Genomic DNA, 27646 nt, shown 5'->3' with positions numbered 1-27646 from the left:
GGTTATGGGGGCACAGGTCAACAAACGCAGCGAGCCCCACTCACATTGGATATTCCGAGACGATCTGTTTTTTCTATAGGATAATGTGAGGGTAACTGTTTATTAAATATATATTAGCATAAATGAGTTTTTTTACAAATATTTTTTATACATTTTTAATCATTAAAAAATAAAAAATATATAAATTTCTTAATAGTTACTTTCTTAATTATTTAAAAAATAAAAAAAAAATATGAGTAAATATATTTTATACAAAAATTCTATGTGCAATCACTTTTACGCACTCTTTTGTGCACTCCAGTTATATGATTGGTTGGATATTAAAAAAAAATTAATCCAGCCAATCATATCAGTGGAGTGCGCAGGGAATATGCAAAAGTGACTGTACGTAGCATTACTTTATTTGATAAGCATATTTAATAATCATATTATTTTTTTTTTTTCAAAAATATTTAATAATTTTATTTGAAAGAATTAAGTCTGTAAAGAATATATCTAATCAAATGTTTATTTGTTATAATTTTTTTTATTTAATTGAAAAACTAAAATTTAAATTTTAAATTTTATTATTCAAATTACGTTAATGATATAAAATAATTTATTTTATTTTTATACCATCCACGTAGGCTTGGAGCTCCCACCAGAACATGTAAGATTCTACGGAGGGCTTCTACATACATTCTAGTTTCTACTAGAAAACTCGATGGATAAAAGCCCAAATCTGCATCGACGCTGACGTGGCTTCGCATCGATCCTTCCTCAACAAACCACGGAACCACCCCTAGCAATCCATTTATTTTCATATCTACCCTTCCACTTCAACTGGAAGTCTAATCTTTATACAAAGCAGACGAAGATAAAACCGGAGACACCATCAGTTAATATGTGCCCGCGATGCACCAAATCGTATCTTCCTTCAAAAGCAGTTAAAAATATTAAAATAAAAAATAAAAAAGTCTTCAACTTCATGGTTTTGCTCCCTCTCGCTCTCTCTCTCTCTCCCCCTCTGCCCCTGTGCATGTCTTTGTACTCTTCAGGACTCCCATGGCCAAACCAAAGGCTCCGAGACGAACACTTGAGTCTTACACGGTCAAACACATCAACAAAACCATCCGAGGTAAGCGCTTTTCCCACACTTTCCTCCTCTAATTTGCCGAAAAACTAACACCGCCTTAACCTTTCTGTTCAGAGAGAGAGAGAGAGCTATCTCATCTCATGACTTGACTTCTCCGAGTATTTTCAGGCGGGGACTGCGTCCTCATGCGGCCGTCGGATCCTTCGAAGCCGTCCTACGTGGCGAAGATCGAGCGGATCGAAGCGGACGGCCGTGGGACCAACGTGAAGGTCCACGTCAGATGGTACTACAGGCCCGAGGAGTCCATCGGCGGCCGACGTCAATTCCATGGCTCCAAGGAGGTTTTCCTATCTGATCACTACGACGCACAGAGCGCCGATACCATTGAGGCCAAGTGTACGGTCCACTCCTTCAAGAGCTACACCAAGCTCGATGCCGTCGGGAACGACGACTTCTTCTGTCGTTTCGAGTACAATTCCTCCACCGGAGCTTTCAATCCCGACAGAGTCGCCGTGTATGTAAGCGAATAATTCGGGTTTTGCCCCTTTTTTTAAAAGTTTATTGTTATTGTTTGAGTTACTTTTGAAAAAGGAGGGTAGGAGACTCTTTTTATCATTATCTTTTGTTTTATTTTTTAAAGGTTTCCTATCTTCGCCATAGTAATTCATGATTCCACTTAGACATACGTACGTGTGTATGAATTTTTGCTGAAAATGTATGGGATCGTAATGCCAAATCCCAGTAGCTTTCTATGGAAAGGTTTCCAAGTTAATGCAACGGATGAAAGATTTACTTGTTAAAGGCTTGGGCTGATGAGATAGAACCTTTTGGCGTCAATGAATTTATTTCGACTTTTTTGTTTTTTTTTTGTCCCCAGCGCTCCGTTTGGAGCCAACTCAATTCATGCGGTACACAAGCACAATATGGAGTCAGGATTGTTAGTTAAAAAAATCCTTTAGGTAGTTTAGAAAAGGGCCCAGGATGAAATCGAGACATTTTTTATCATTCATCTAGTTGGCTCCTTTGTAAGCTTGCTACCACCGTTCCCATGGATGTACTATTGGAACTTCCAGCTGCAATGTCATAAGTGATTTATCTGAGAAGTAAAAATCTCTTAAATGATTGGTGTTTTAGTTGGTCCCTCTGCATTGCACATAACATTACACCCAAGGCTACGATCCATCCAAAAAATTACACCTTTGCCTGTACGCTCCTTAAGTAATTTTGTGCAACATGAAAAATCTTAGTGATTGAGACATCATAATTGTTTGCTGGAAATAACCGAAGTGGCAGTATGTATCAAGCCTATCGTTGTCAAGTCGTATTATAGTTGAGGAATTTGTGGTAGCAGCAGGTATGTCAAGTAGGTTGTAGATTGATTTTGCAGTCTGAGTACTCCAGTTTGATGTGCCATTTGACTAATGAAGATTCTTATTTCAATCTTCTACTTTTGGTAGCATAATCCATTTGCAGCTTTTCATTTAGTATAAGAATCAATGGAAAAACGTTGTAGCATACCAGTGGTGCATGGTATGCACCAGCATACCAGTGGTGCATATAGTACCGGTGGCACATTAGTTGTTTTTAGTTAGATTGTGATTTTGATGCGATAAAGTTTACATAACTGTCTTTCCTTTATGTAGAAATTACATGTTACTTAAATTTTAAAATCTTTTACTGAGTTGCACTTTAGTTGGTACTAGTTGGAGATAAATTTGAACACAATTTGGTATTTTGTATCCTTCTGTTACTCATTCGCAGCAAAATTTCTTCCCTCCATCCTCAAACTATGAAATATTGGAACTTGTATTTCAATATTTCAGTTGCATTCACTAATTTAAAATACTTGCTAGCTGAGGTTGATAAATTGTACCTACATGGTCCTTCGCTTTCCCTTGATGTGATTTTCCCTACATGATATGACATGAGAAAGCTAAAGTTATGGATACCAGATGGAAATTCTTTTAAAAGTTGACGAGCCCGACATTGGGGCTTGTACCTGCTGTCCTTTTGCTTGCCCAAATTCAAATGACACAAGATGTTTTATATCCAAAATAAGCCACTATTTATTGGTTAATTGGTTTTTTTTTTTTATCTACTCTTGGGGCTCCCTTATTTCATGATTCTATCTTTACCACAGCATATTTGGCATTTTTGTTTTGTTTATTGGATTAATAACAATATAATTCTTGTAACATGGGATCTTTGGAGTTCATAGTTGTTGATTCAAGTGTCTTATTTCATCAGTTGGTTTGAGATCTTATGGTTTATTGCTTGTTATATTTTGTCAGGTATTGCAAGTGTGAGATGCCTTACAACCCTGATGACCTAATGGTTCAGTGTGAAGGTTGTAGTGATTGGTAAGTTGAATGCTATTAATGTTATACAATATATGTGATTTTTCCTATATAGTGATTGAAGTATATATCCAAATACCAAATTTTATGGCAATTGAATATATTGCCAAACATAAAAATTAGATATAAAAAATTTGGATACATGTTGAAAAATCTAGAACCATACAATTGAGTAAAAGGTTTCTTGCCTCACACCCACACGGGTTCTTCTAGAGGGAGGGCATAAAGCCTTCCTCTGTCCTCGTAGAATCATTCAGGTGGAGTGTAGTCTTGTGGGAAACAATGGGTTGGGGTGGTTATAGTGACTTTCTTTGCTTTGGGGAGGCTTCTTTTGTCCCAGTAGGGCTTGGTGTAGATTGGATAGGTTTCTAGTTTCTCCCTCTTGGGTGATGTTCATTAGGGGCTCTTTATTATGGGCTAGGTGTTTTCTCTTGTATACACCCAATGTACTTGGCTACGCCTATTGATATTAATACATTTTACTTATAAAAAAAAAAAAAATTGAATGCTATTAGTCAGAAGCATCCTTTCGGAGAAGTCCATTCTCGCCATGATCGATCCACGTACCACCGTAGTCGCCCTCTAAGTTTACCACCCTACCCACTAATGAACTATAAGGGGGTTGAGTGAACAAGAACCAACTGAGAACCCGAACCGCTTGACTGACTGATCCCTTCATATTTGATTCATTATGATTGGGGATGGATGGAACCAATCAGAAGTCCAAATCGCACAAGCGAAGCCAGGAAACGGACCACAGTAGGGCTGCTTGGTGAATCCCTAAAGTAGATTAGTTCAATCAGCAACACCTGTCTCTGCAGCATTGGAACCAGGATCGGGCTTAACTTGTGGGGCCCTATCTATTCCATCTCTCGAGCCCTGAATAAAACCCCCCTCCCCTTCGGACTCCATATCTCTTTTGACTTAGCTAGACCAAATGGAATGGTTGCTACGAAAGCACACCTCCCTTTGTAATTTGTGGGCAGGGGAGGTAAACTATCTTTACTAACCCCGGTTCCGTTTCACTCAGTCCTACAATTTGCTCAGCATTCACTTCGCTGTTTCTCCTTCCTACTCATTTAGAGCCAGAGGTCAAGGACTTCTAGTTTCTATACGCATTCAGCCTTACGGTGTGAAACGAATCTCCAGCATTGGTTACCATAAGGCGCATCACGCTTGATGTAGTTTTTATTCTTTTATTCTTAATTTTCATAGGCTTGTGTACTGTGATTCGCCATTCTGTGTTCAGGATATGAAACTAATTCAAGTGTCTGACAACTTGCCAAAGAGTGAGAATGTGATGAAAAGCAGTACTTGAAATTACTCATTATTAAATATAAATCACAGTCTATCCAGTTTTTTGTAGTTTTCTTTTAGAGACTATGTTAACTTCAAACGAACTGCATGTCTCTGATGGAGCCTTGCAAAGAGGAGTTATCTGCTCCTTTCATGTAGTTCTTGGTGTTTCCAATTTAGGGCTTCTATGTCTTGCAATGGTTGATGGAATCAATATAGTACAGTTCTGTTTTAAAGTACTAGTAATGAATGGTCATGTTTCTATGCTCCAACAACTATGACTAGAAAGATACATCTATGCAGATGTTCTGTAATAGAGTATTATTGAATGGAAGCATGATGATGGAGGAATGGGTGCTTATAAATGTATTCATTTGGCAATATAATGATGCTTGGTACCAATTCTATGAGGGGATGTGCAAGCCACAATGAATGACATTGAGAAGGCGTGGTCCACCTGGATGTTCACATCCATCATGATGTGGTGCCCTTTGTGCACAGGCTGTAGGACAAGTGCAAAACCTTGTACACAAGGGCTGATGTGTGTGAGCCACTATGAATGTAAGAGTTTTAAAGATACTGGTAAAAAAATGTAGAGAGTCTTAAAGATAAATGCTTTATGATATGTGTGCAAATGATTAAATGTAGTGGCTTTGATATGTATTGACCTAGCGAGAGTGATAACCACAAATGTGCTATGAACCTGACTGGTTTGAAGTTTCAAGCTATTTGCTTGAGCCTGGTTACAAGAGCTTAAGTTGTCAAATTCATGTGCCTCTTAAAAGCAGACCATTACTTTTTATTCAGGTTTCACCCTGTTTGTATAAACATGACTGCGGAGGACGCCAAAATACTTGATCATTTCTTGTGCGAAAATTGTTCCGCTGAAGGTCAGAAGAAGTTGCAGAATTCTCATACTGCTTCCAGACTCTTGGATACAAAGGTAAGTATTACAGCATTTAGTTTCACTCCCGTGTTAGTTATATGCAGACTCAAAATGTGCATGTCCAAGTTCAGATGTTGGATATGTTAACATATTGATATAACCATCAGTTAGAAGAAGTATCTTACAGTGGAAATTCTTGAAAACATGTACGGATGTCACTTTCATCAGGAAGGGTATACTGTTCATGGTACTAAGCAAGGGTTATTATTCGTCTTTTTAATTGGGGTTATGCTACCACATGAACTTTAAAGCTCTACATTTAAGGGGAGACTACGAAATAAAAATAAAATAAAAAGAAAGGGTGGAAAAAAAAGACAAAAAGTAACAAATTGATAGGATATTATCACACTGTGCAGGAGCTTGCAGCTGTATGATCAATGTTCATGTGCAATTATGATGTTTCAGGTGGAGACAAAACGACGCCGTAGGTGACATATTAGAGAAACGTATGGTTAGGAGTTATAATGGCTTCAGGCAAACACGGAGGCTGTATCTGCATTAAACGCTGTAGTATTTATGAGGTTGATGGGAGAGGGGAAATGGTTTGAAAACCTTTTGTCATGCCTATTTGTTTTAAGGGGGAAATCACCCTTTTTTTTAATCTTAAAGGTCGAGGAGGATGTGTTTGTTCATCTGTAATCTTGTAATACACACTCTCCAGTTCTTTGTTCTTAGAATCAGGAATGTGTATTCCTTACTCTCCCCCCAAAAAAAAGAGAGAAGAATTAGGAACGTGTATAGATCTCATTTCCAGAGCAATAGATACTTCCCGTTGTATAAAATGTGTTTTGCATAACAGATATTGACTTTGAACCTGACCCGTTCCACCTGCCACTATAATTATTATTATTTCTTTTTTAATGTTGTTTGGGCGCACGCATCACATGTGCACTACAGCTAGGCTAGGACTGAAAAAAGCGCAGGGAGAGGTGGCAATCCCATTACTTAAAAAACTCATTCCGTTGCCGGGACTCGAACCCGGGTCTCTCGGGTGAGAGCCGAGTATCCTAACCAACTAGACTACAACGGAATGTTGATCAGTTGTCGAATAACTAAATTTTAATTACTGTAATATTCTTTTAATAACTGGATTATTTATTCTAAATGAAAAATTATTCTCATCATCTCAGGCACATGATTTTTTTATTTATTTTTTCTTCTATTAAATGTGTGATATATAAATGATGAGTAAAAAAACTCTTTTAATATAGTAAAAACAAAATAAAAAATAAAAAATAAAATATGGTATGTGATATAAGGATGATGAGTAGAAGTGTCTATTCTAAATGATAGACTGTTGAAGTTATACCACATTGTTCATTTTTACAAAATATCTCATCTCATTTTACTTAATCATTATACATTTTTTAAATTCTCATACAAAATAAAATAAACATTTTAACTTTTTTTAATTTTAATATAAAAATAATATTTTATAATAATATTTTATTCAACTTTTAACTTTAATCTCAACTCAACTCTGATGAAAACAAATGAGGTCTGTCTTAATATTTTGAAGATCGGTTCGATGCATGAACAACGAGCTTATGATTGAATAATAAGAACATCCAGTGAATGTTTTAAGTGTTTTTTTTTTTTTAATTTTTTTTAATTTTTTTCCCAGAAAATGTTTAGTTATTTGCTCAAGTATTTGATATGTTTAAAAATAAAAATAAAAAAACAGATTAGATTCAACAGAAATTGAAGAATACAACATTGGTTCAAATGCAAATCACTCAGTTTCCTGATCTGACTGATACAATCAACGGTATAGTACAACCCAATACATGTTAAGTGATCAGCTGCAAATGGTACAAAAGATTTCACAAAAGAATGTCAAAATCAACCAAACAAAGATAATGTCCTGCTCCTGCACCAGTCTTTACGAGAGTACGTGTTTAGAACCTTTTCTATTCCTGTATAATGTTGTATTTTTATTTTAACTTGTCTTCGATCTCTTCCATACAATAACTGTGCCAGAAAAATCAGATGAGGCCAACAACTTCTCTCCATGGTTCCAAGCAACACACACAACTGGAAAGCGATGACCCTGCAGTCACAGTAGTTGGGTCAGGCTGAAAAGCTGATTGATAGATGCAGTTTATCATTAAAACCCAATTGGAAAATAAGATGGACCTGTAGCTTGTTTACACATGTATTCGTCGGCCGAGTTAAATCATGGAAGTATACATTCGAATCCTCACTTCCAGCAACTACATTTTACAACAAAATCACAATATAAGCAAGAATCAACAAAGATTTTTCTTTTCATTTGACTGCAGGGAAGTATGTAGATTCATAGAAAATCTCAGTTTCATGATTTCATACCATCTTTAGATGGTGTTGGGTTTTCATATCATGAGAAAGTAGCAAAAAACTTATAGTAATGGAGAATATGGAATGTTGATTGAGACATACAAACCTATGTATTCTCCTTTTTCAAGGGAAAGCAGAGGACAGAAGGAAGCTCGAATGCTATGTATTTGTTGAGTTAACTTAAGCGAGCAACGAAGAGTCAAATAACCTTGTATTTCCAAAGCGACACTAAGAACATGCAAACCTTATTATCAGTGCTTCAGGACAAGGACAGAAGGCCCCAAGTGGTTGATGGAAATGAAATCTGGGAATGAGATACCCAGACCTGGTATTCTGATACCTTCATTTGAGTGCACTTAGAAACAACAAAAAGTATTAAATTCTTATCTCCAAGGGTGGGGGAATCAGAATACCATGTCCATCCATTGGTATGATTTTACACCAAAAACCTGGTAAAATCATTTCCCAACAGACAGAACTGAGATCTCCATACCATTGCCCCATATGTGGATCTGGGCAATAATGTGAATCTCATTCCCATTCCTTCATTGCCACCAAACATGGCCATGAAAGTTTAAGGCATATATTCAGCTGAAGAGACCTGAAAAAGGATAAACTTCCATCTTGAGTACATGTCAGCAGAACAGGGCCTCGAGCAAGTAGGGAGAAACTTCTGTACTGCACAGTTGTAATGGGGGATTTTTGCCTTCGGGTACTTCGATGGCGGTGAGAACGGGACAATGCTCCCGTGTGAGAGTTCATACTAACGGAGTAAATACATCCCTGCACATATTGTTCCAATAACAATGGCAAAAGAACATGTGAGCTCATCAGATCATGAAAATATAAGATGATTACAGAGGATCATACCCGCGCATCCCCACAAAAGATGAGCTGGCCAGTGTGATCATGGTCCATAGAGGTCACCTCACTATCAAAGACTGTTTTATTAATAATTCTCCCTGTGCTGAAATTAATTACCTGGTATACCAGTATAAAAAATGTCACTAATGAGATAGGATCTATGAACCATGACAAGGATATGGTATATGTGTATCAGACAAGAACATTTGCACAGAAACACATTAGGATGTGATAATTGCAAGGCTAGGATATGATATGGCAGGCTCACTTTTACATCAACCTCATGTTATATTCTTAAAATTGTGGTATATAGCTCAGCAATATAATCTAACAAGCAAACCTAATTTGTCAAAGTCAAGATGCATATTCCTAAACATACAAAATATTTGAATAATTTGATGGAATCTATTATTTTTCTCCCAGCAAAAACTTAAAATAAAAGGATTGCAACGAGACAACAATCCAGAAGCTATCATGCTAGTCCAGGGATATAACCTTTCCTTTTTTCTTGATATGCAAAAGAGAGGGTAACAAGTAATTACAGTGATTTCTTTGTTTGAATTGCCTACTGAAAGGAAGTTGTTGTTTACCTGCATCAATATGAAAGACAAAACAGACCTTTAATGAAAAATAAGGTAAATAAGAAATACCAAAAAGGACAAAATTTCCTTTTGTTATGATATGCATCATAACTCTCAACAGATAACATATAGCCTCCAAAGCTATTATAAGAAGAGCAAATAAATAAAAATATAAATCAGATGAGGATCTGAAGTTCATAATAACTTCAGTGCAATATTTGAGAGAACTGGGACCAAAACAACTCGAAGGTTAGCACAGGAACATTTCTTTTGATAGGTAAAGAAGTTGTATATCAATCTAAAGGGCCCAAACGGGTTAGCACAGGAACTTAATCTTTTGATTTAGGTAATCCAGGCTTGCTTATGCAATGAAAAACATGTTAAAACATTTAGATCTAACAAGGAGGATCCTGAAAATATATATCAGTGTGATTTATTGTTGTGAACATATGCTATTGACATTAGTGTATACTTACAGGGTGAAAACGAATACATGATTGTGAAGAAACTCCATATATTACTCGAATGCAAAGTCCTTTTGCTATCTCCCATACTCTCACAGTTTTATCCATCGACGATGACGCAATGTACTGATTGTTTGAGGAGAAATCAAAGTCTGAGAAAGCACTAGTATTTTAGAAGCATGATGCAATACTTGGTTCCAATTTTAAAACATTGTATATAAACCTCCATAAATACTACATAAACAGTAGGTATGATTTGCACCAAAATATACTAATTCACATATTTATTAGCTTTATCGATGTTCAAAAGGATCATAAACCCCTACTTCTATTATGTTCTCCAACACATAATTATTTTTAATTGGCCCCAACATGTAATTAATCTCATGCTATGACTTGCACACCATTAGGAACTTGAACCCCTAACACACCTGCCATCCTATTCTTACAGGGGTGAATAAGCCCAACAGCTTTTGAGACCATAGGACCATAAACTTCAACAAAAATAATTTTAAGATGGCAAGGACAAGTTTTGGGGCCTGCAATATAGGACCCTACCACCCCCAGCCCTAGTGTTACTTTGTGTGAAAGGAAAGTGCTAAAGTATAGCACCCATCTGTGGCCCAATTTATAAATATAAGAGTTACATCAGATTTCAAGTCATTGTTGATCACAGTCTACATGTATATTGACCAAGCTGTAGACAGGCATTTATTACAAATATGAAATTATACGATATAAGAAAAGACAACAGAAACAATACCAGCCAATCCAACCTGTAACATCTTTGGAGTGACCTTTCAATTCCTTGATGATTGAAGGTGGTCCTGACACTGTGCATACTGTCAAGGTTCCATCTGATGCTCCATATGCAAGTAGATCGGATCTCATTTGCCCAAACTTCAAAACCGTAACTGCACATCAAGCTTTTTTGATAAGCTTTTTTTTTTATAGGCTAATAAGGTTTTCTTCAACATAAGTCAAATTTATGATGTCAGACAGCAACATAACCAGTCTACATTGGTGCTCGGGGAAAAAATACCAGAAGCTTTGCACTGATCAAAGATGCAATGCATTCCTACAAAAGAATATGCAAGCTCAGCCCCTCGTTGACGTGGGTGATCATTATCACTTGCATTTGAACTAAAACTTGATCTGCGAGTTGAATCTGGATTGCCACTTTGCAGGTCCTGAAAAAAGAAAAATTGTAAGACAGCTATCAGAATGAAATGAAAGAAACTAGTGAGAACAACAGTGTTCAGCTCTTGCATTGTTCAAATGCACTGCTAAAAGAACCTCCTCTAACTTAACTAAAAACCAAACTGGAAATCAATGTCTCATAGATCACTACAGCAGATGCAGGAACTTCTCAAGGCAGCCCAACTCGGGGACTGCTTCCCAAAACCGCCACTCAAGCAGTCCCCTATCCTTGGCCCTTGGGTTGAGAAGGCATTGGACCAGACCAAGTTATTGGTCCATTTCCAAAAATATTTAAGCTTTTTTACTACTGTGCAGCTTGTATGGGGTGCTTGTAGGGCAACCCCCCCCCCCCCCCCCCCCCCCCCCTTTTCTCTCTTTTCTCCTGTATATTGTATGTTCTTTTAAATGTCAATACCATCAATGTTGCAGTGGTGCACCTTTGACATCTCATAAAATACCCAGTCAGAATGGTTCAGTATGCTAGAAGATGTGGTGAGTTCTCTCGTAAACCAGAAATGCATGAAATTAATTTTGAAATGAAGCTAGTCTCTTTTTTCTTCCTCGCTTACACATTTTACTGAGGCAAATATACAAGCTCTGATGAGCATGTAAGAAACCTATATGGAAAAGGTATTGATACCCTTGGGTCATTATGGTACAATAGAGATGACTAATTGGGTCTTAATTTCAATATCAAATACTTTTTTTTTGTAAGTAAAATAAAATTTCAATATCAAATACTTAAAAGTGAACATGCGGTATGCAGAATAGGCACTACATTGTGGCCAGTTCCTGATGCTCAACAGACCATGTAGTCAAACAATGTACTAGATTCTACAAAGTTACTATTTTTACTATCAATATATCACGACAAACGAAAAAGAAAGAATTAATAAGCAAAAATAATTGCAGCATAAAGAACAGGAATCCGTAATGATTAAAACATACCCTGCCAGAACTCCAGCTGTCCACCTCAAACAAGGAATGTGGACTTGAAGGTGGAATCCATCGGCCACTGATGCATCAACCAGTAAATCATCCTGACGTCAGAAATTGTATGAAACATAACTTTAAAACAGCACCCATTACTAATAAATTTTCCAAGACAAAGTTCTCCATGGTTTCTGACTATCAAATAAAATATTTATCTATAGACACTTTTCTAGATAGGTTAAAACAAAGAAAATATAATAAGTTTACTTTAAACAACAAAATATCATGTTACAGAATGAATCTAGGCTTCGCTTCTGTAAAAGTAGGCCAAAATAGGGATAATCATATACAGATTAGGTTTTGCGGTATAATATAATCCTACCGCCAATTCATCTAATAAACCAACTCATAAGGAAATAATAGGTTCTATTTCCGAGGGAAGAAAAAGGTGATTCTCTTCCCACAATTGTGAATTCTAGTATTGAACTCGTCAATAAAAATTTTAGTAACCTGTTTCCGGGAGTGCCTTGAACGCTTGGTGACTTCAAACTTTCCCAATCCCTTGGCCTGCCAATGTAATTACGGTAGGCCACATAACCTTTTCCATTGCATCTCCAATCCTTCGGGCAAAATAAAAATAAAAGAATAGCAATGCTATAACTCGAATCTACTGCTCAAAATGAAGCGAAATTTGTTCTCAGAGGAAAATTCTCAATCGTAACAAGAAGAATGCATTAAAAATCGAAACCTTTACCAAATCCAATAACAAGCAATTACTTTGAAAAAAATTTAAATCACCACGCCCTACACATTCACAGGTTTCCAAAATTTTAAGCATAGCTCCAATTAATAAAACCTAATTAGACATATATGCAAATACAAACACACACATATACATAACATGCATATAATATATATATATATATATATTTATATGGAAGATTAAGCTAAAAAATGGCGGAAGATGGAAGAGTTTACTCTGCGGCGAAAAACACCGGACTCGGCCTTGAGGCAAAGAAGGAGTCGACGAGTTCCATTGTACTCGGGATCAGAATTTGCGGTTACAGGCTGAAGCAAGCAACTGAAGAGCTCTGGATCTACGATCCCACTCTTATTCTTCTTATTGTCTTCTTCCTCTACTGCGCTACTCTTCACCTCGCTGGTCTGCTCCGCCATTCTATGAAGCTTCCTGCGGATCCTTCATAGGTGACTGTTCGCTACACGAATTCTTATTTTCCTGCAAATGGGAGGATGGTCATCGATCAGTCCGCGAGTTCGGAGATAGAGGTAGAAGAGAGAGCCGGGAGACGATAAATGTTTTAATTTATTTGAGTATGACGTAAGCAGTGGATATAAAATAAGAGACAATTTCTGATTATTAATAAAATAATATTTTTTAAACATTTAAACACATCAAATTAAAATAAAAGGTCAAACTAAAAGTTTTAAAAACATATTATTATTGTAATATAATAACCAGGTGATCTGTCATTTTTGTAATTAAAAATAATAAAGTTTAAAATAAAATTATTAAAAAATTGTAATTCATCTTATCTTCCATATATTTTTTAGAAAAGTGCTATACAGGATGTAACATGAGACCGATCTCGATAAGAATTTTTTTTATTCATTTTTTTGAAAAAAATTTATAATATTATTAAAAAATATTTACATAATCACTAAATAAAAAAATTGTTAAAATCCAACTTTTGGTGACAATAGCATTTCTGTATTTTTTTTATTTATCTGTAACACCAAAGTATTGCTAGTTGGGATTAAATTTATGATTTTTATCTTTTTTATATTTATGAAAAAAGACTTTTCTGTTGTGGGGATTAATTATAATTATTTTTGTTTTGCAAGTCTATATTAAAGTCATTGTTTTTAACTTTGATGAAAAATTATATATATAAATATTAAAGGCTACATAGGAAAATACTAGAAACACAAAATGATCTTATACACTGATTTGGTATAGTACCAGTGTGCATCTTCCCCCTCTCTCTCTCTCTCTCTCTCTCTCTCTCTTCCCGTCTTTCTTTCCTCCCCTCCTTCCCATAGTTGCCATGGTGGTCGAGGACCACATGAGGGTGGACAGAAGCCACCAGTGGTGGAAGTGGCACCACCAATAGGGATATGAGAGTGTGTGGTTGCGATGAACTTGCATGGCTGGGATGGTCGTGTGACTGACGATTGTTGTCTATTGGTTAGAGAATCATCCTAGGGTGGTAGACATCGCTGGTGAAGGAAAGGAGGGGAGGGGAGACACACGGGGTGTGACGCCCTCAAATTCTGTTTGGGATTGGATGGACATTTGAAGCGTCGAGACATGCAATACAAGGTTACCTGCCCCCGTTCATGACATATAAGATGCAATGTTCCTAACATGCATTTAACAATATGCAATATTCGCAGCGAATAAATTTTTTTTCTTTAGCAATACTATGCACCAAATTGAAAATATCCCAAATGCTTAAAACATACTTCATACATAAAAACCTATTAAACAACTAAGATCACAACACTAGTCCAAAATGGTTATGATCCAAAAAGTACTAGAGATGCAACTCAATCGTACAAGTAGTAATTTACGTTAATTACTATATTAACATTGATGTCGCACCGTTGCTTAGTCAACTGTGTCTAGTTGATCAGCTCCTGATTCTCCTTCAGGTCCTGTAACAAAATCTACCATTCGGGGGGAATGGTAGTTGGGACTACCAAAATGAGATTTGATTACAAATCTCAGTAAATTAACAAAAAACTTCTACACAAGCTAATAATGCATGGATGACAGTAAAAACATAAATGCATAATCAAATTCATAAGTAATTAAAGCATAACTTGGCGTATAACATAGCACAATTGACATAACTTAAATTGAAACATGAATTGAACTTGATTTGACATGAACTTGATCTGAAACTTGACTTAGCATGAACTTGCTTTGAAACTTGAATTAACATGAAAAATACATACTCCACAGTTGTTGTGGCCCCATGTATTCTACATGTAAATACATACTTCACAGTTGTTGTGGCCCCATGTATTCTACGCAAACTTATTCTTTAACTGCTTAAATACATACTCCACAGTTGTTGTGGCCCAATGTATTCTACGTATCACAATTGTTGTGTCTCACGTAGTGTATGCGCCACAATTGCTGTGACCCCATACATAAGTAATCAAGATGAAACGTGACTGGAATACGAAATGACTGAAACCCTGAAGTAATATAACGTGACTTGAACATAACTTGAAATACATGACCAACTTGAGATAGAAACATTTCGTAACATGGCATAACATATAATAGACAACATATTTAACATGACATACTTGTAACAGTGAATATTACATGACTTGACATACATGTAATAGATGGCATACTTAGCATGACGTACTTGTAAGGTACAGTAATACATGACAGAATATATTATGTAACAGATAAAAATTTTATGACAGAATAAATTCTGTATAATAGACAATTACGTGATAACTTGGCATGGCATGACATATATGATAACACACATATATACACTGTAGTTTCTTTACTTAGCACACATACACAGTAGACTGCTAGTAAGTTAAAAGCTAACTTACCTCGATCTCCGCGTTTCTTATAAAACTTCAAGTGCGATCACGAGGAACTGTAATTAGTGATTCTAAAAGTTAGAACTAAATCACTAATAATTTGAAATATGAAAAATACTAACTTAAAGAGTAAAATTTTCATTTTACTCTCTACATGTGGGAAAATGACCATTTTACCCATAACTTAAGGATTTTGCATACTAACTCCAAAAGTTTTCAAAATTTACATTCCTCATATAAATTTTGTCCTAAACTTAAATATCAACTTAGAAAAATTTAAAACAAAACATAACTATGAAAAACACACTATGGCCGAAACATCCATAGGCCATTTCCCTTGATTTTTGTTGCAATTCCTTCCAACTTCAAAACTCATGCTTAAACCAAAATTTTGCAACAAACATCTTCCAATCATAAGTTCAAAACCATACTTAAAACATCTATTTAGAAAAAACTAATAATCAACACCAAACTTTTTTGTGAAAAGATCCAAGCACTTGAATCACAAGTTTTGACATTAAATCAAAACATCTCCAAGAATTTTAAAAATCAAATCTTACTTCTAACATATTCATAATATCATCCTAACATCAACCATGCTTTAAATCATTAAACTAAAGTCATCAAAATCACAAAATAACATTTGGAGTTTTTGGTTTTACACTTAGTCCAAATATAGAAACTTTTTCCTCAACTAGTTTTGATAAATCTCTTGATCTATGACTTATAAATATATGATCTTCAAACCAAACCATCACATGGTTTAAAAAGATGTCCTAAAACATATATAAGTTTCTAATTCAAGATCACATGGTTAGAAATTAACCAAAACATAAATTTAGCCAAGAATATCCACACTTTGGCTTATCTGAATATCTCTTTGCATAAAATTTCATATCTTTGAAACTAACATCAAATATCTTCAAAATAATAATATAACATGTATATAAGATGCTTAGGATCCTCCAATAAAATTATTAAAGTCATTGGAATAGATTTAGACCACCAAAGAGTTAAACTTTCTCAAAACAGAAACTGTTTTTCTTCTTCCAGTTTCTAAGTTTCTAAATCTAAGAAAATCTTTCATCAAAACCTTTAATTATGCAAAAATCCTCAACCAATAGTCACATATACATGTTAACAATACTCCATAAAAATTTCGAACCAATATCTATCCATTAGCTTGGTCAAAAACTCCAAACTATAACATATTGTCCAGTTTATCTCCCAGAATGACCATTCTATAGTTTATATAATATTTGACTGACCAAATGATCTTCAAATGGGGTAAATAATATATCCATGTAAACGAGACTAAAAAAGGAACAACTTATATGAAGAAGACTTTATGATAAAACACTTACAAAAGCTTCGAAATGGACATGCAAAAGAACTCCTAAAAGCTGTCCGAGAGAGAGTATTTGATATTCTTTTAATGAAAAGTATAAATGAAAATAATTTCGTGGGGAGAGGTGGCTGGAGATACTTATGGATGAGATATGGAAGAGATGAGACTGGAGTTGAGAGTTGAGTGTAGTTTTCTCCTACCCAAAATATCTATAAAAGATTATCTTATAATATTCTATCCAATAGTATCTACAAAAAATCAACTTAAGATATTTTTATCTAATATATCTATAAAAATCAACTCAAAATATTTTTACCCAATAATATTCATGAAAATTATCTCAAGATATTTCTTTTTATCCAATAATATCTACAGTTTTGAACAGACGTTTTGTCCGAAAATATGAAAAAAAGTTATTGCGCCATAAGACTTTAAATAACCCTCCGAATCTAATGGCACAAACCATAATACATTTTGACACTTCTAACTATCTCCAATAATCAAAAACACACTTCTGATACCATAGTAAATAATAACACTAACTATATAGTTAGACAAAAATCTATACGATTAATAGATTCGTGAAAATTTATGGGGTTTTCACGAGGTTCCTAAAGTTAATAGAAATTTCACAATTGAATTTCTAGCGGGCTGTTACACGGGGAATGCTTTTTGGTAACAACATTGGTAATGCCTTTTGCCACCTTAAAACTTGATTAGTTGATGTAGGTTTCATTTGCTGTTGTCTTTTATTCTAGTTTTACATCAATGATCTACATATAGGCGCATGTGGAAAGGCATTTGAAGCTGGGGAGTCCAATCCCAACATTCCAATTACACACCCAATTTACACAGCAGGAGAAGATAGCTTGAAAAGATGAGTTTGAAAACAAAATACCCAAGTGCGTACAGGGAGGTGGAGCACATTAGGGTTGAAGAAAATATTGAAATTGGTATGAGAGCTTTTTTCCGCCCAAAATGAACTACAAAAGATCATTTATTTCAAAGGAGTTTTGTTACACATAAACTGATGTGTTAACATATCACTTATAGTGGGACCCATTATAACTTAAAAAAATCAGAACACCAATCGTTTTTTGGCATAATTGATGTGGAAAGCTTCCAGATCAATAGTATGCTAGTATATAAAAAATAAGGTTTTTAAATAGATTTTCTCATTTCAAAGAGCATAAGACAGATTTTAATATCATCATGATTGGGAGTTTGTGGAATCATCAACTGGACGCCAGTATCTGTTGAAAAACCACATGGAATCTGCTTCCACTGCATATCCATCATGATTGCGGTGCCAACTGTAGTAAGCATGGGTTCGGTTCTTGATATCAAAAGTGGCATGACCAAAGCTTGCCTCCCGATAAGCTGAGTACTCTGGCTGTGGTTCGGTCATGCTGCACCAGAGAAGAAAGCATAAATTAAATGATGCCGAGAAACAGGAAACCAAATAGCACTTTGAGTTCATCTCTATACTCCATTAATGAATAGTCTTACCTGGTTGCTAAGCCTTCGAGGTTCCCTCCATCACCAATGGTTATGTATACAGGCGCTGATTGATCTTTTACCGGTGTGCAAATACCATTTATGACATTGTAGGCAATGTTGGATACACGTTCCTGTGATATATATATATATGTTAGTTGTCAATCAACATCAGAAGGAAGGAAGTCTCAGTTGCCAGAGAATAGATAGTTATATATATATTGACATCAAATGGTCTGGATTTGTGTCTGCTTTATGAACATGCAAGATTGTCAGTGTGGAGCATCATTAGGAAAAAAAAAAGAAAAAAAAAATTATAAGGGTAGATAGAAGATGAAGATTACAGACTGCAGTTTGAGCATATTTTGTTTCTCCCATCCAAACATTTTTTGTTTGCAACCTGATTATTTATATATTTTGGGACGCAGGGTTTAGCAATGCTGCTAAATTTTAAAATCTTTCTCTAACACAGATTTCCAGGAAAAAGAGGAAATTAATTAAAGACAAGTTACACCACAGTCAAAACTCATACTTCAAAAACTTCTAAAAGGCAAGGAGGACTTACAGATCGCTCATAAGCATGAACATGACCAGCAAATACCACATCAACTTTGTACTTCACAAACCAGGCCTCAAACATTACTCTCATGGTTTCCCCCTCCATATAATGATAGTTATAGCTATTATACCAAGGGGAATGCATAAGAACAATCAGCCAAGGTGTCTTGGCCCTATTAACTTTCGGTAGTTCCTCTTCGAGCCATTGGTATTGAGGCGTATATTTACCTGGGAAAAAAAAGTAAAGATAAGCTATTCTTTCTTTCTTTCTTTTTGCTTGGCAAAAATTAATCTACTTAAGCTTAGTTGACATCAGTTAATGAAAATACATAAACATATGCCATCATCAATGCACTGACACTAAACACAACATTGTAGTAGCAACCTCACATATACGGATAGATTGTGTTTACTGTATAAGAATAAAAGAAATGAGGATTATTTTAATAGATTTAAACAGTATAAGATGGTAGGCAGGTGTGATCGAAGAACTGGAGTGGTACTTATTGAAAAACAAAGGAATTGATCTTTACCAAAAGGGATTAAGATCCTCCAGACTTCCAAGTCTATCTTTCAGGTGGATTTCTTTAAATCCCTACCATTGTTCTCAAATTCAAGGGTAGGGATATTCTCACATTAATGTTTATCGTAGAGATCTTAGAGAATCCAGATCCTACCAAAAGTAAGGAGTATCCAAATCACCCACCTTTACTGGATTGTCTTACCCAGTATGCATTATAAACTCTTGCAATTACCATGTTACTTAACAGACATCAAAACCGCTAAAAAAAGATGAAACCTCAAGTTGCTAGTTTGTACATGTCTGTGTTCATGACACTGTTCAGATCAATATATCATGCAACACAAATGCATGCTTACCATATGCTGAATATGAAGACAACACTATGATGTAAGCTGAAGCTCTCTTGATTGAATACCAAAAGGGAGCAGTACTCTTTGAAGGTTTATAAGGCACATGATAACGGCGAGTGTAAGGCTTAAAAGGTTTTGTTTCACCCTGCAATCAAAGTTCAGAAACTTAGAAAATTATATCCAGAAATGCAAAAATTGTGAGTCAAAATCATATCAAAGAAGAGTAGAACTGTAAAAGGAAAGTAATGTTAATGGCAGCCTGGTTGAATGACATATTATGTTATCTTTGCCATGTTAAGACCTCTTGTCATTGTATACGACGGATAGTTCAAAGGGAAATTGTCTTTTCTCAGGTAAGTAAAGGGGGAGTTTTGCCATAAGAAGTATTTGCATTATCAGAATCCAAAGGGAATAGTGAAGGTAATCGCAGCTTAGTCTTATCTTGTAAAGCAATATGACGCAGTGGCCTGTCAAGGCATTGAGAAGTAGCCCTTGGATGCACATGAGAAAAGAGCTCAACTTTAGCTCAATAGGGAGGAATGAACCACTACTATAAATTACAACGACAAGACAAAAAGTAGTCCCTAATGTGAAAGCAGATGTTGGTACTTAGAATTACAGAACACGTGATATTATGCTTAATTATAGACTTAATTTTCTACCAAACAAGGAAACGTTCCAAGAGATTCTTACGATTTCAGGGGCGAAATCTAACTCGTGATTCCCTGCAGTCCATATCCATGGTTGATAAGCAACACTTCTCTCGACGAACCTTCCCCATGTATCCCATCTAACATTGTCATGATTTGGATAGTTGTCTGCATAAGAGAGGTCCCCAACAAACAACACCGTTTTCCCTTTCTGTGGGTTTAACTCATAATGAGTAAGCGTCCTGTTTGAATCAAAACTCTGACCAAGATCCCCTACAAATGACACCCATTAGTTCGAAAAGGCATAAATCAAGTTATAATAGGTAAAAACAAATATAAAAATGAACACATAGCATTATTGCTGATATAAGTACATCACTGAATCCCTTAAGACCCATGCAACTAATACTCTTTCCTTTTATTTATTTTTATTTTTATTTTTAAAAGTATATAAAAAACAAATGATAATCATTATTTTGAATACTGTCTCATGTGGATTTGGCGAACTCCTTTTGCAGATTTGATGCAGAATACTTACCAATTAGACCAAAGGTATAAGGCACATCAGGGCCAACTTCAGGGGGAGTTATAAACCAAAACTGCCGAGGAGTGTGCCCAATCCCGACCACGTATTGATATTTGGTGTTAAACTGCCCCAATAAAGATTAAGAAAAATATATCAATACAGTCTACATAAACAGAGGCAGAACAGGAACAGAGGAATAGTGTCAGAGCAGTCTACTGAAACAGACTAAACAGTTGTGTGAAATATTTCAGTCACCTTCAAGTTTCTGATGGTAGTGTGATGAATGAAACCAGAAGTGTAATTGTAGAACTTATAAGTATGAACTTTGCCTTCGGCCTGTTTCTTTTCCTTGCTGTTTTCACTCCAATAAATCACTGTACTGGAACCCGGTTCATCCACAGTCACCCATGAAACTATGACTGCCTTCCCCATATGGTCTCCCTGTGTTATGTGAACCTTAATTCACAAACGCCCACATATCAGACAACGAAATAAAACCCAAAAACCATAAAACTTCAAGAATTGGTCTCATGTGTAAGAAAATTAAAGGAGAAGAACAAAAAAGGGGGAAGGAGGGAGAAAGGTACTTGTTGAGGTGCATTATAGCCAGAAGGAATTTGAAAGACATCGCTATCAAGAGGCATATCCACAGTCTTCTCAACTTTCCTCACAAAACTGCTGGTCTTCCCGCCATTACACATCACCACCACATTCAAAACCAAGATAATTGCTACCCAAGAAGAAGAAGAAAACCGCAGACCCATCTTGATTCTTGAGCGACCTTCTCCCGAACAACCCAAGTCAAGCTCCTGACTGTTGATGAAAAAATTAACCACACAAAACAACGTGCAGCATGTAGTATTAATAGAGGAAGAGTTTGTACAACAGAATCATTAGTGGAAAACAAAACAAAGTCTAATTAAGCCAGTCTTCTAAACTCGGATGGACTTATCACGATCTGACTCCTTATCCTTAACACTGTCTAACCCACGGGGACCCCTTTCAGCTCAAGAGCCAAGACCCTCCTTCCTCTTCGTCATATATAAAACGACTACACTCAGTTTCCTACTTACCTGGAAAATGCACCGAATATTCAGAGCTCCTTACGAATATACAGAATTCAGGGCGCTAACGATGCGGTTTCCCCAACCAGTTGTCCTGGAATTTAAATAAACATTAACAAACAAACAAAAAGCGCCTAGTTTTAAACGGAGAAGCATTGGATTAAGATTTATTAATAAATTAAGAACATAATTAATAAATTGTAGAAATACTTAACTTTTCAGGCTTCAGCCGACGACGACGATTTTATGTAAAAGCTGACTTTGGAGTCCGGAGTTTTAACTTTGATTCTTGAACAGCTTTACGGTCTGGAAATTGTACGTATAGTTCTGTTTCGACGGGTTTCCTATGTTTGACTATAGTTAAAAGCGGATGTTGCATAGTTGTGTGTATGTTGGATAGAAGATTTGGGTTATGGTGCTAAAATCTTAGGATGTGTCTTGTCTATGATTCAATCAATTGCCCAGATGGTCTAATTCAAAAGGGAAATCATGAGTTTAGGAAAATGATTTGTAGTTTAGATTGTGAAATTTTAGCATATTGTATACGAGAAATGTAGATAAAATATGAGATCCATTGTGAAATAAATATAATATAATAGAAAAAAATGAAAAAAAAAAAGAAAGTAAAAGAGGAATAGATTTTGAGGACTACATCTTTTTTATTTTTAATTATTATCGAATACAATTTAAAATAAAGATAGACAGAACATAAATATTTCGTAATATCCAAACATTTTAGTTATAGGATATTAAAATATTATAAGCCCGCGCGTGTCTAATTTTTTATAAGATTAGCACATCCATTAAGTCCTAAAGTTAGAATATAAAGCTTGATCGAGTTCATATTCAAAAAGTATCATTTGTCAATGTGCCTGTCATTTATGAGTTAATCAAGTGCCGACAACTGCAGCTCTTGACTCTTCTATAGGTGAAACCCGCCCGAGATGATCCATCGCATCTTTTAACGTTGGGAGCTCCCGAGTGGCCGCTGGGGCCGCTCGTGCATTTGAGATCCTCCTTTTTTTTTTTTTTTTTTTTAAATATATATATTTTTAATATATTTAAATATTTAAAAAATTTTATAATATTATTAAAAAATACTTACTTAATCATTAAGTAAAACATAATAATAATAAAAAAATATAAAAAAGCACGGGGGTAAACTCCAGCGGTAGAACCAACAATAAACATAACATTTTCCTTTAATGTTAGCTCCATCAAAGTCACGTGAAGGCCCGTCGGTTCAGGTCTTACCAAATAAATAAATAAAACGGCTTTGCTAGATATAGTGGGTAAATGTAGTCGGCGTACAGTCGACTATACAAAATAAATAAAAAAAAATTATTTTTTTTTATATTCAGGAAAACTTACATGAATAAAAAAAAGTTAAAAAAATAATTTTTTTTTCATGTAGGTCCTGTATTAATTCACTTTTTTTTCCACGACTATACACCGACTGCATTTGCCGACTGTAAAAAGTATTTCTCTAAATAAAAAGATGAACCGGATTCCACTTCTAGAAAGGCATCACTCCAAGTCTTCAAAACCTAAAACCGAAGTTGTTGAACTGAGGCCTAAAGCCCAAAAATCATAGGACTTGTATTTTCGAGGCCCAAAGTTTTTAATGGCCTATACAAAGCCCAACACATCATAAATTCTGTTAAAACTTCAAAATAATATTAGAAAAATATTTTAGTAAAATAAAAAAATTTATAAAATTAAACTAACGTATTTTGATAGATACAATATGTTTAATTTTAAATTTATTTTTATTATAAAATAAATATAAAAAATCATATAAAAATATATTAATTTATGAATTTATTTTTATAAAATCTCTTTATAATAATACTTCTTCAATATTATTATTAATTTGCTTATTTATCATCTTATATTAGAATATTAGTATTACATAACTCAGGTGATATCAGAGGCTAATAATAGAAATAAAAAATAAAAATAGTGACAACAGATAATAAATGAATAGAAAAAAGCAGAAGAAGACTAGAATAGTGAAACAACTTGTTCCTGACCCAACTGCCATTCAACCTTTTCGGGAATCTCAGCAAGCAAAATCGCCAGAGAGCCCAACCTCCCGTCCCCTCCCCTCCACTTGCTCTACGAGTAACCTAACAAAGCACGTGACCCAATTCAAAAAAAAAAAAAGTAATAAACAACCAAACCTGAGTGAGAGAAGCAACTACCATTCAACCCCAACACCCCGCCACCTGTCCTCTTTTTATTGCTTTCCCACATCTTTACCTCCTGATTAAGCAAACCGCATTCCCGTTACACGACAGAGTGGGTTTCTCGTCTACAACGCAGGTAACAAATGAATTGATCTTAACCGTTACTTAAGGTGGGCTCCGACTTTCTAGCAGTGGAGATCTATTCTTTTTTTGGAAAGCATTACGGGAAATTGCCCCCTTTCGTGGACCCTTTAGCTTATAAAAGAGCATCCTATGGCTTGTACAGCCCATACTTCTCTCTGAGCCGATGGATCCTCGTTTCTCTCTCTTCTCTCTCTTCTTCTTGTTCGTCGTCGTCGCGGCGGCTGCGACGACGTTGGTGGAGGATGTTGTCTTTAGCGCCTCTGAATCCGAAACCTTCATACGGCAGGTCGTCGACGGCTCGGAGAACCTCAACAACCCGCGGCTGGGTGCGGAGCACCACTTCGAGCTCTTCAAGCGGAGGTTCGGAAAGTCGTACGAGTCACAGGAGGAGCATGACCGCAGGTTTAAGGTGTTCCGTGCCAACCTGCGCCGCGCGCATCGCCACCAGAGTCTGGACCCGTCGGCGACTCACGGCGTGACTCAGTTCTCCGACTTGACCCCGTCCGAGTTCCGGAGGGCTTTCTTGGGTCTCAGGAGTCGCCTCAGGCTGCCCTCCGATGCCAAAAACGCTCCGATTTTGCCGACCGAAGATCTTCCTACCGATTTTGATTGGAGAGATCATGGAGCTGTAACCGCCGTCAAAAATCAGGTCTTGTTTTCTTTTTTAATTCACAGCCATTTTAGATATTATTCGTATTCATTTTTTATTAAAGGAGTTTATTTTTATTATAATTATTTTTCAAGCTATTAAGTTTCTAAGATACTAATAATCAGATGTGTATTCTTACTCTGATTATTAAAAAAACAAATTGTACTCTTTTGAGTTTTTAAGCTTTTGACATGTTTTTAGCGTTTTATCTGTGTGTGGAAATGTTTGTATTCGATTCTTCTTTCTAAGTTTACATTTTTAAGCCGATTTGTGTTTAGTTTATGGACTATTATTTGTGTTGACTTTGATTGTGAATCAATTACTGATAATTAATTAATTTATTTTGATGGTTGTGGCCTTGTGGGAAACAGGGTTCGTGCGGATCATGCTGGAGCTTTAGCACAACTGGGGCCTTGGAAGGTGCTAACTTCCTTGCCACAGGGAAGCTTGATAGTCTCAGCGAGCAACAGCTTGTGGATTGCGATCACGAGGTTTGGTTCTCCCTCTCATTTTTTTTTTCTTTCCAGTTTCTGCGGTATGCTTGATGTTTCATGTCAATTTTTATTTCGATTAGTTTATGCCATTTATCAAGCAGACTTTAATGCGCGTTTGTGTATTTTAGGTGTGGGTGTTTTATCGCTATGTGGTTGATATCTGCATGTATGTGTGTGTGTTGCGATTCTTACAGAATTAATTTAGATGGTGTGGTGTCTTGCATAATAGGATTGTGTTGATTACGCATTCGTAAATATCTTGGCATTGCGCGTTGCTGAAATTGCGAGAAAAAAATTTAGCATTTGAAGCCTCTCATTTGCATTTCTGAATCTAGCATTATCTCAGCTAGATTTATTGGGTTATGGGTGCTTCTGAAGTACACAATGATGTATTCAGGAGTGACGGATTGTAAAATGTTAATGGTCTTTTGAGGTCTTGATTATGCATGGTGGAAGGTTCGTCCTGGATTTGGTCATACTGCTGTTGTTATCACTATGATATAAAACAATCATGGTGCTGCCTTCCCATAAAAAGTGTCAAGTTTGCTTTGTTGCATATAAATATTTGGGGTTCATTGATTAACTTACACAAGAACTTGAATTTGATCCATTAAACCTGCCATCCTACACAATCTCTTTAGATGTTCATCTGTGTATACATATATTGAATAGAATGAGGAATGAGGCGCTCATAAATTTCATGAACCCCACTCTATCATGTTTTTGAACTTGTGCTCTATCTTGTTTTCAAACTTGTGTTCTGAACGTTATGGGCCGACTCTTCTGCATCAATGCCAAAAAGGGAGGGTTATTCCTTTCTTCTTCTGTATTCATTTTCTAAATAAAGCTTGTGTCATTCTGCAGTGTGATCCAGAGGAACGGGATTCTTGTGATTCTGGGTGCAATGGTGGGTTGATGAATAGCGCCTTTGAGTACACACTTAAAGCTGGTGGACTAATGCGAGAGGAGGACTATCCTTACACAGGTACTGATCGTGGGACCTGCAAATTTGACAAGAGCAAGATTGCAGCATCAGTATCCAACTTCAGTGTCGTCTCCCTTGATGAAGATCAAATTGCTGCTAATCTTGTGAAAAATGGTCCTCTGGCAGGTATGGTAACTTCTGTTATAATTATTATTATTTTGATATTTAGATGGGCTGCGCCCAAGTTTCTACTAGAATGAATTCTAATGATTGAAATCTTGATTTTTGCTTAAATGCAGTGGCCATCAATGCGGTGTTCATGCAGACATATGTAGGCGGAGTTTCTTGCCCATACATATGCTCAAAGAGGCTAGATCATGGGGTGTTATTGGTGGGATACGGCTCTGCTGGCTATGCTCCTGTCCGGATGAAAGAGAAGCCATATTGGATTATCAAGAACTCATGGGGTGAAAACTGGGGAGAGAATGGTTTCTACAAAATCTGCAGGGGCCGCAATATCTGCGGGGTCGACTCCATGGTCTCCACGGTTGCTGCGGTGCAAACTGCCACCTCACAGTAGAGCATAACTTATATTCTTGCGATATTCATCGCCCCGCATGCATGTATATACAAGGGATCAGGCATATTCTTATGGCAACCTGATCCTTGACTTTGCGTAGTCCTTCAAATTCTCCCAAAACATCCGACTGAAATATGTCAGTGTTAATTTAAGACGATGTTGTATTTTTATGTTTTAGTGAAATATCTTCCGACTTTGTTTACTGAAGTTCTCAGTGAGATAAACAGTTCTGCTGCAGGTACGGGCCGGTGGGTACCTTTTGCGGAATTGTTGATGTCAGCTAATATATTATTTAAAAAAAAAACAAAAATTGATTTGTAAAACATATTTCAAATCCGAAAGAGAAGCAAATCTAACCTATTAAGTGGCAAAATCCATCCCGCTCTGGAGAATCTGCACAGGAATTGCCGTTGAACCCCCCATCTTGGTAGATCGTTCAGCTACCAATCAAAATATTCCTCTGCTTTGCATTTCTACTATTTTTAACTTTACAATTGCATCTAGAGAAGAAGGGGGTTTTGAA

General features: G+C 36.0%; 4 protein-coding genes and 1 non-coding gene across 7 annotated transcripts; 2 read left to right on the top strand and 3 right to left on the bottom strand.

The window, feature by feature from the left end:
- The first annotated feature begins 945 nt into the window (after positions 1-945).
- LOC122313866 (chromatin remodeling protein SHL-like) lies at positions 946-6489 on the top strand. Of its 3 annotated transcripts, none has more exons than XM_043129147.1 (5): positions 946-1117; positions 1244-1589; positions 3367-3435; positions 5536-5671; positions 6031-6489. In XM_043129147.1, exons 1-5 carry the CDS (start codon positions 1045-1047, stop codon positions 6046-6048), a joined length of 642 nt encoding a protein of 213 aa, XP_042985081.1. In that variant the 5' UTR covers positions 946-1044; the 3' UTR covers positions 6049-6489. The 3 variants fall into 3 exon arrangements, with proteins under 3 accessions (XP_042985081.1, XP_042985080.1, XP_042985082.1); XM_043129146.1 differs by having other exon boundaries at positions 948-1117; positions 6080-6489; XM_043129148.1 differs by having other exon boundaries at positions 965-1117; positions 1190-1589; positions 6080-6489.
- A 142-nt stretch (positions 6490-6631) lies between these two features.
- On the bottom strand, positions 6632-6704 carry TRNAE-CUC. Its single transcript has one exon. It is a non-coding gene; the product is annotated as a tRNA-Glu (tRNA).
- A 637-nt stretch (positions 6705-7341) lies between these two features.
- LOC122313267 (WD repeat-containing protein 13-like) lies at positions 7342-13364 on the bottom strand. Its single transcript, XM_043128098.1, has 12 exons — positions 13011-13364; positions 12543-12652; positions 12048-12114; positions 10942-11089; positions 10676-10813; positions 9912-10051; positions 9397-9444; positions 8861-8971; positions 8592-8773; positions 8097-8218; positions 7811-7887; positions 7342-7724 (listed from the first exon to the last, which is right to left on the bottom strand). Exons 1-12 carry the CDS (start codon positions 13206-13208, stop codon positions 7614-7616), a joined length of 1452 nt encoding a protein of 483 aa, XP_042984032.1. The 5' UTR covers positions 13209-13364; the 3' UTR covers positions 7342-7613.
- A 4589-nt stretch (positions 13365-17953) lies between these two features.
- Positions 17954-22629, bottom strand: LOC122313268 (purple acid phosphatase). The gene is made up of 10 exons (XM_043128099.1): positions 22358-22629; positions 22152-22236; positions 21666-21891; positions 21334-21534; positions 21091-21202; positions 20596-20825; positions 19909-20047; positions 19037-19257; positions 18484-18605; positions 17954-18383 (listed from the first exon to the last, which is right to left on the bottom strand). The coding sequence occupies exons 3-10, from the start codon at positions 21840-21842 to the stop codon at positions 18185-18187; spliced, it is 1401 nt and encodes a 466-aa protein (XP_042984033.1). The 5' UTR covers positions 21843-21891; positions 22152-22236; positions 22358-22629; the 3' UTR covers positions 17954-18184.
- Positions 22630-24612: 1983 nt separating this feature from the next.
- Positions 24613-27325, top strand: LOC122313269 (cysteine protease RD19A-like). Its single transcript, XM_043128100.1, has 4 exons — positions 24613-25124; positions 25496-25615; positions 26483-26729; positions 26843-27325. The coding sequence occupies exons 1-4, from the start codon at positions 24639-24641 to the stop codon at positions 27121-27123; spliced, it is 1134 nt and encodes a 377-aa protein (XP_042984034.1). The 5' UTR covers positions 24613-24638; the 3' UTR covers positions 27124-27325.
- Positions 27326-27646: the final 321 nt, after the last annotated feature.

Source organism: Carya illinoinensis, chromosome 6 (assembly GCF_018687715.1).
Source record: "Carya illinoinensis cultivar Pawnee chromosome 6, C.illinoinensisPawnee_v1, whole genome shotgun sequence".
Lineage (NCBI taxonomy): Eukaryota > Viridiplantae > Streptophyta > Magnoliopsida > Fagales > Juglandaceae > Carya > Carya illinoinensis.
Note: the sequence above shows the minus strand (reverse complement) of the source record. Positions and strands in the feature narration are given on the sequence as shown.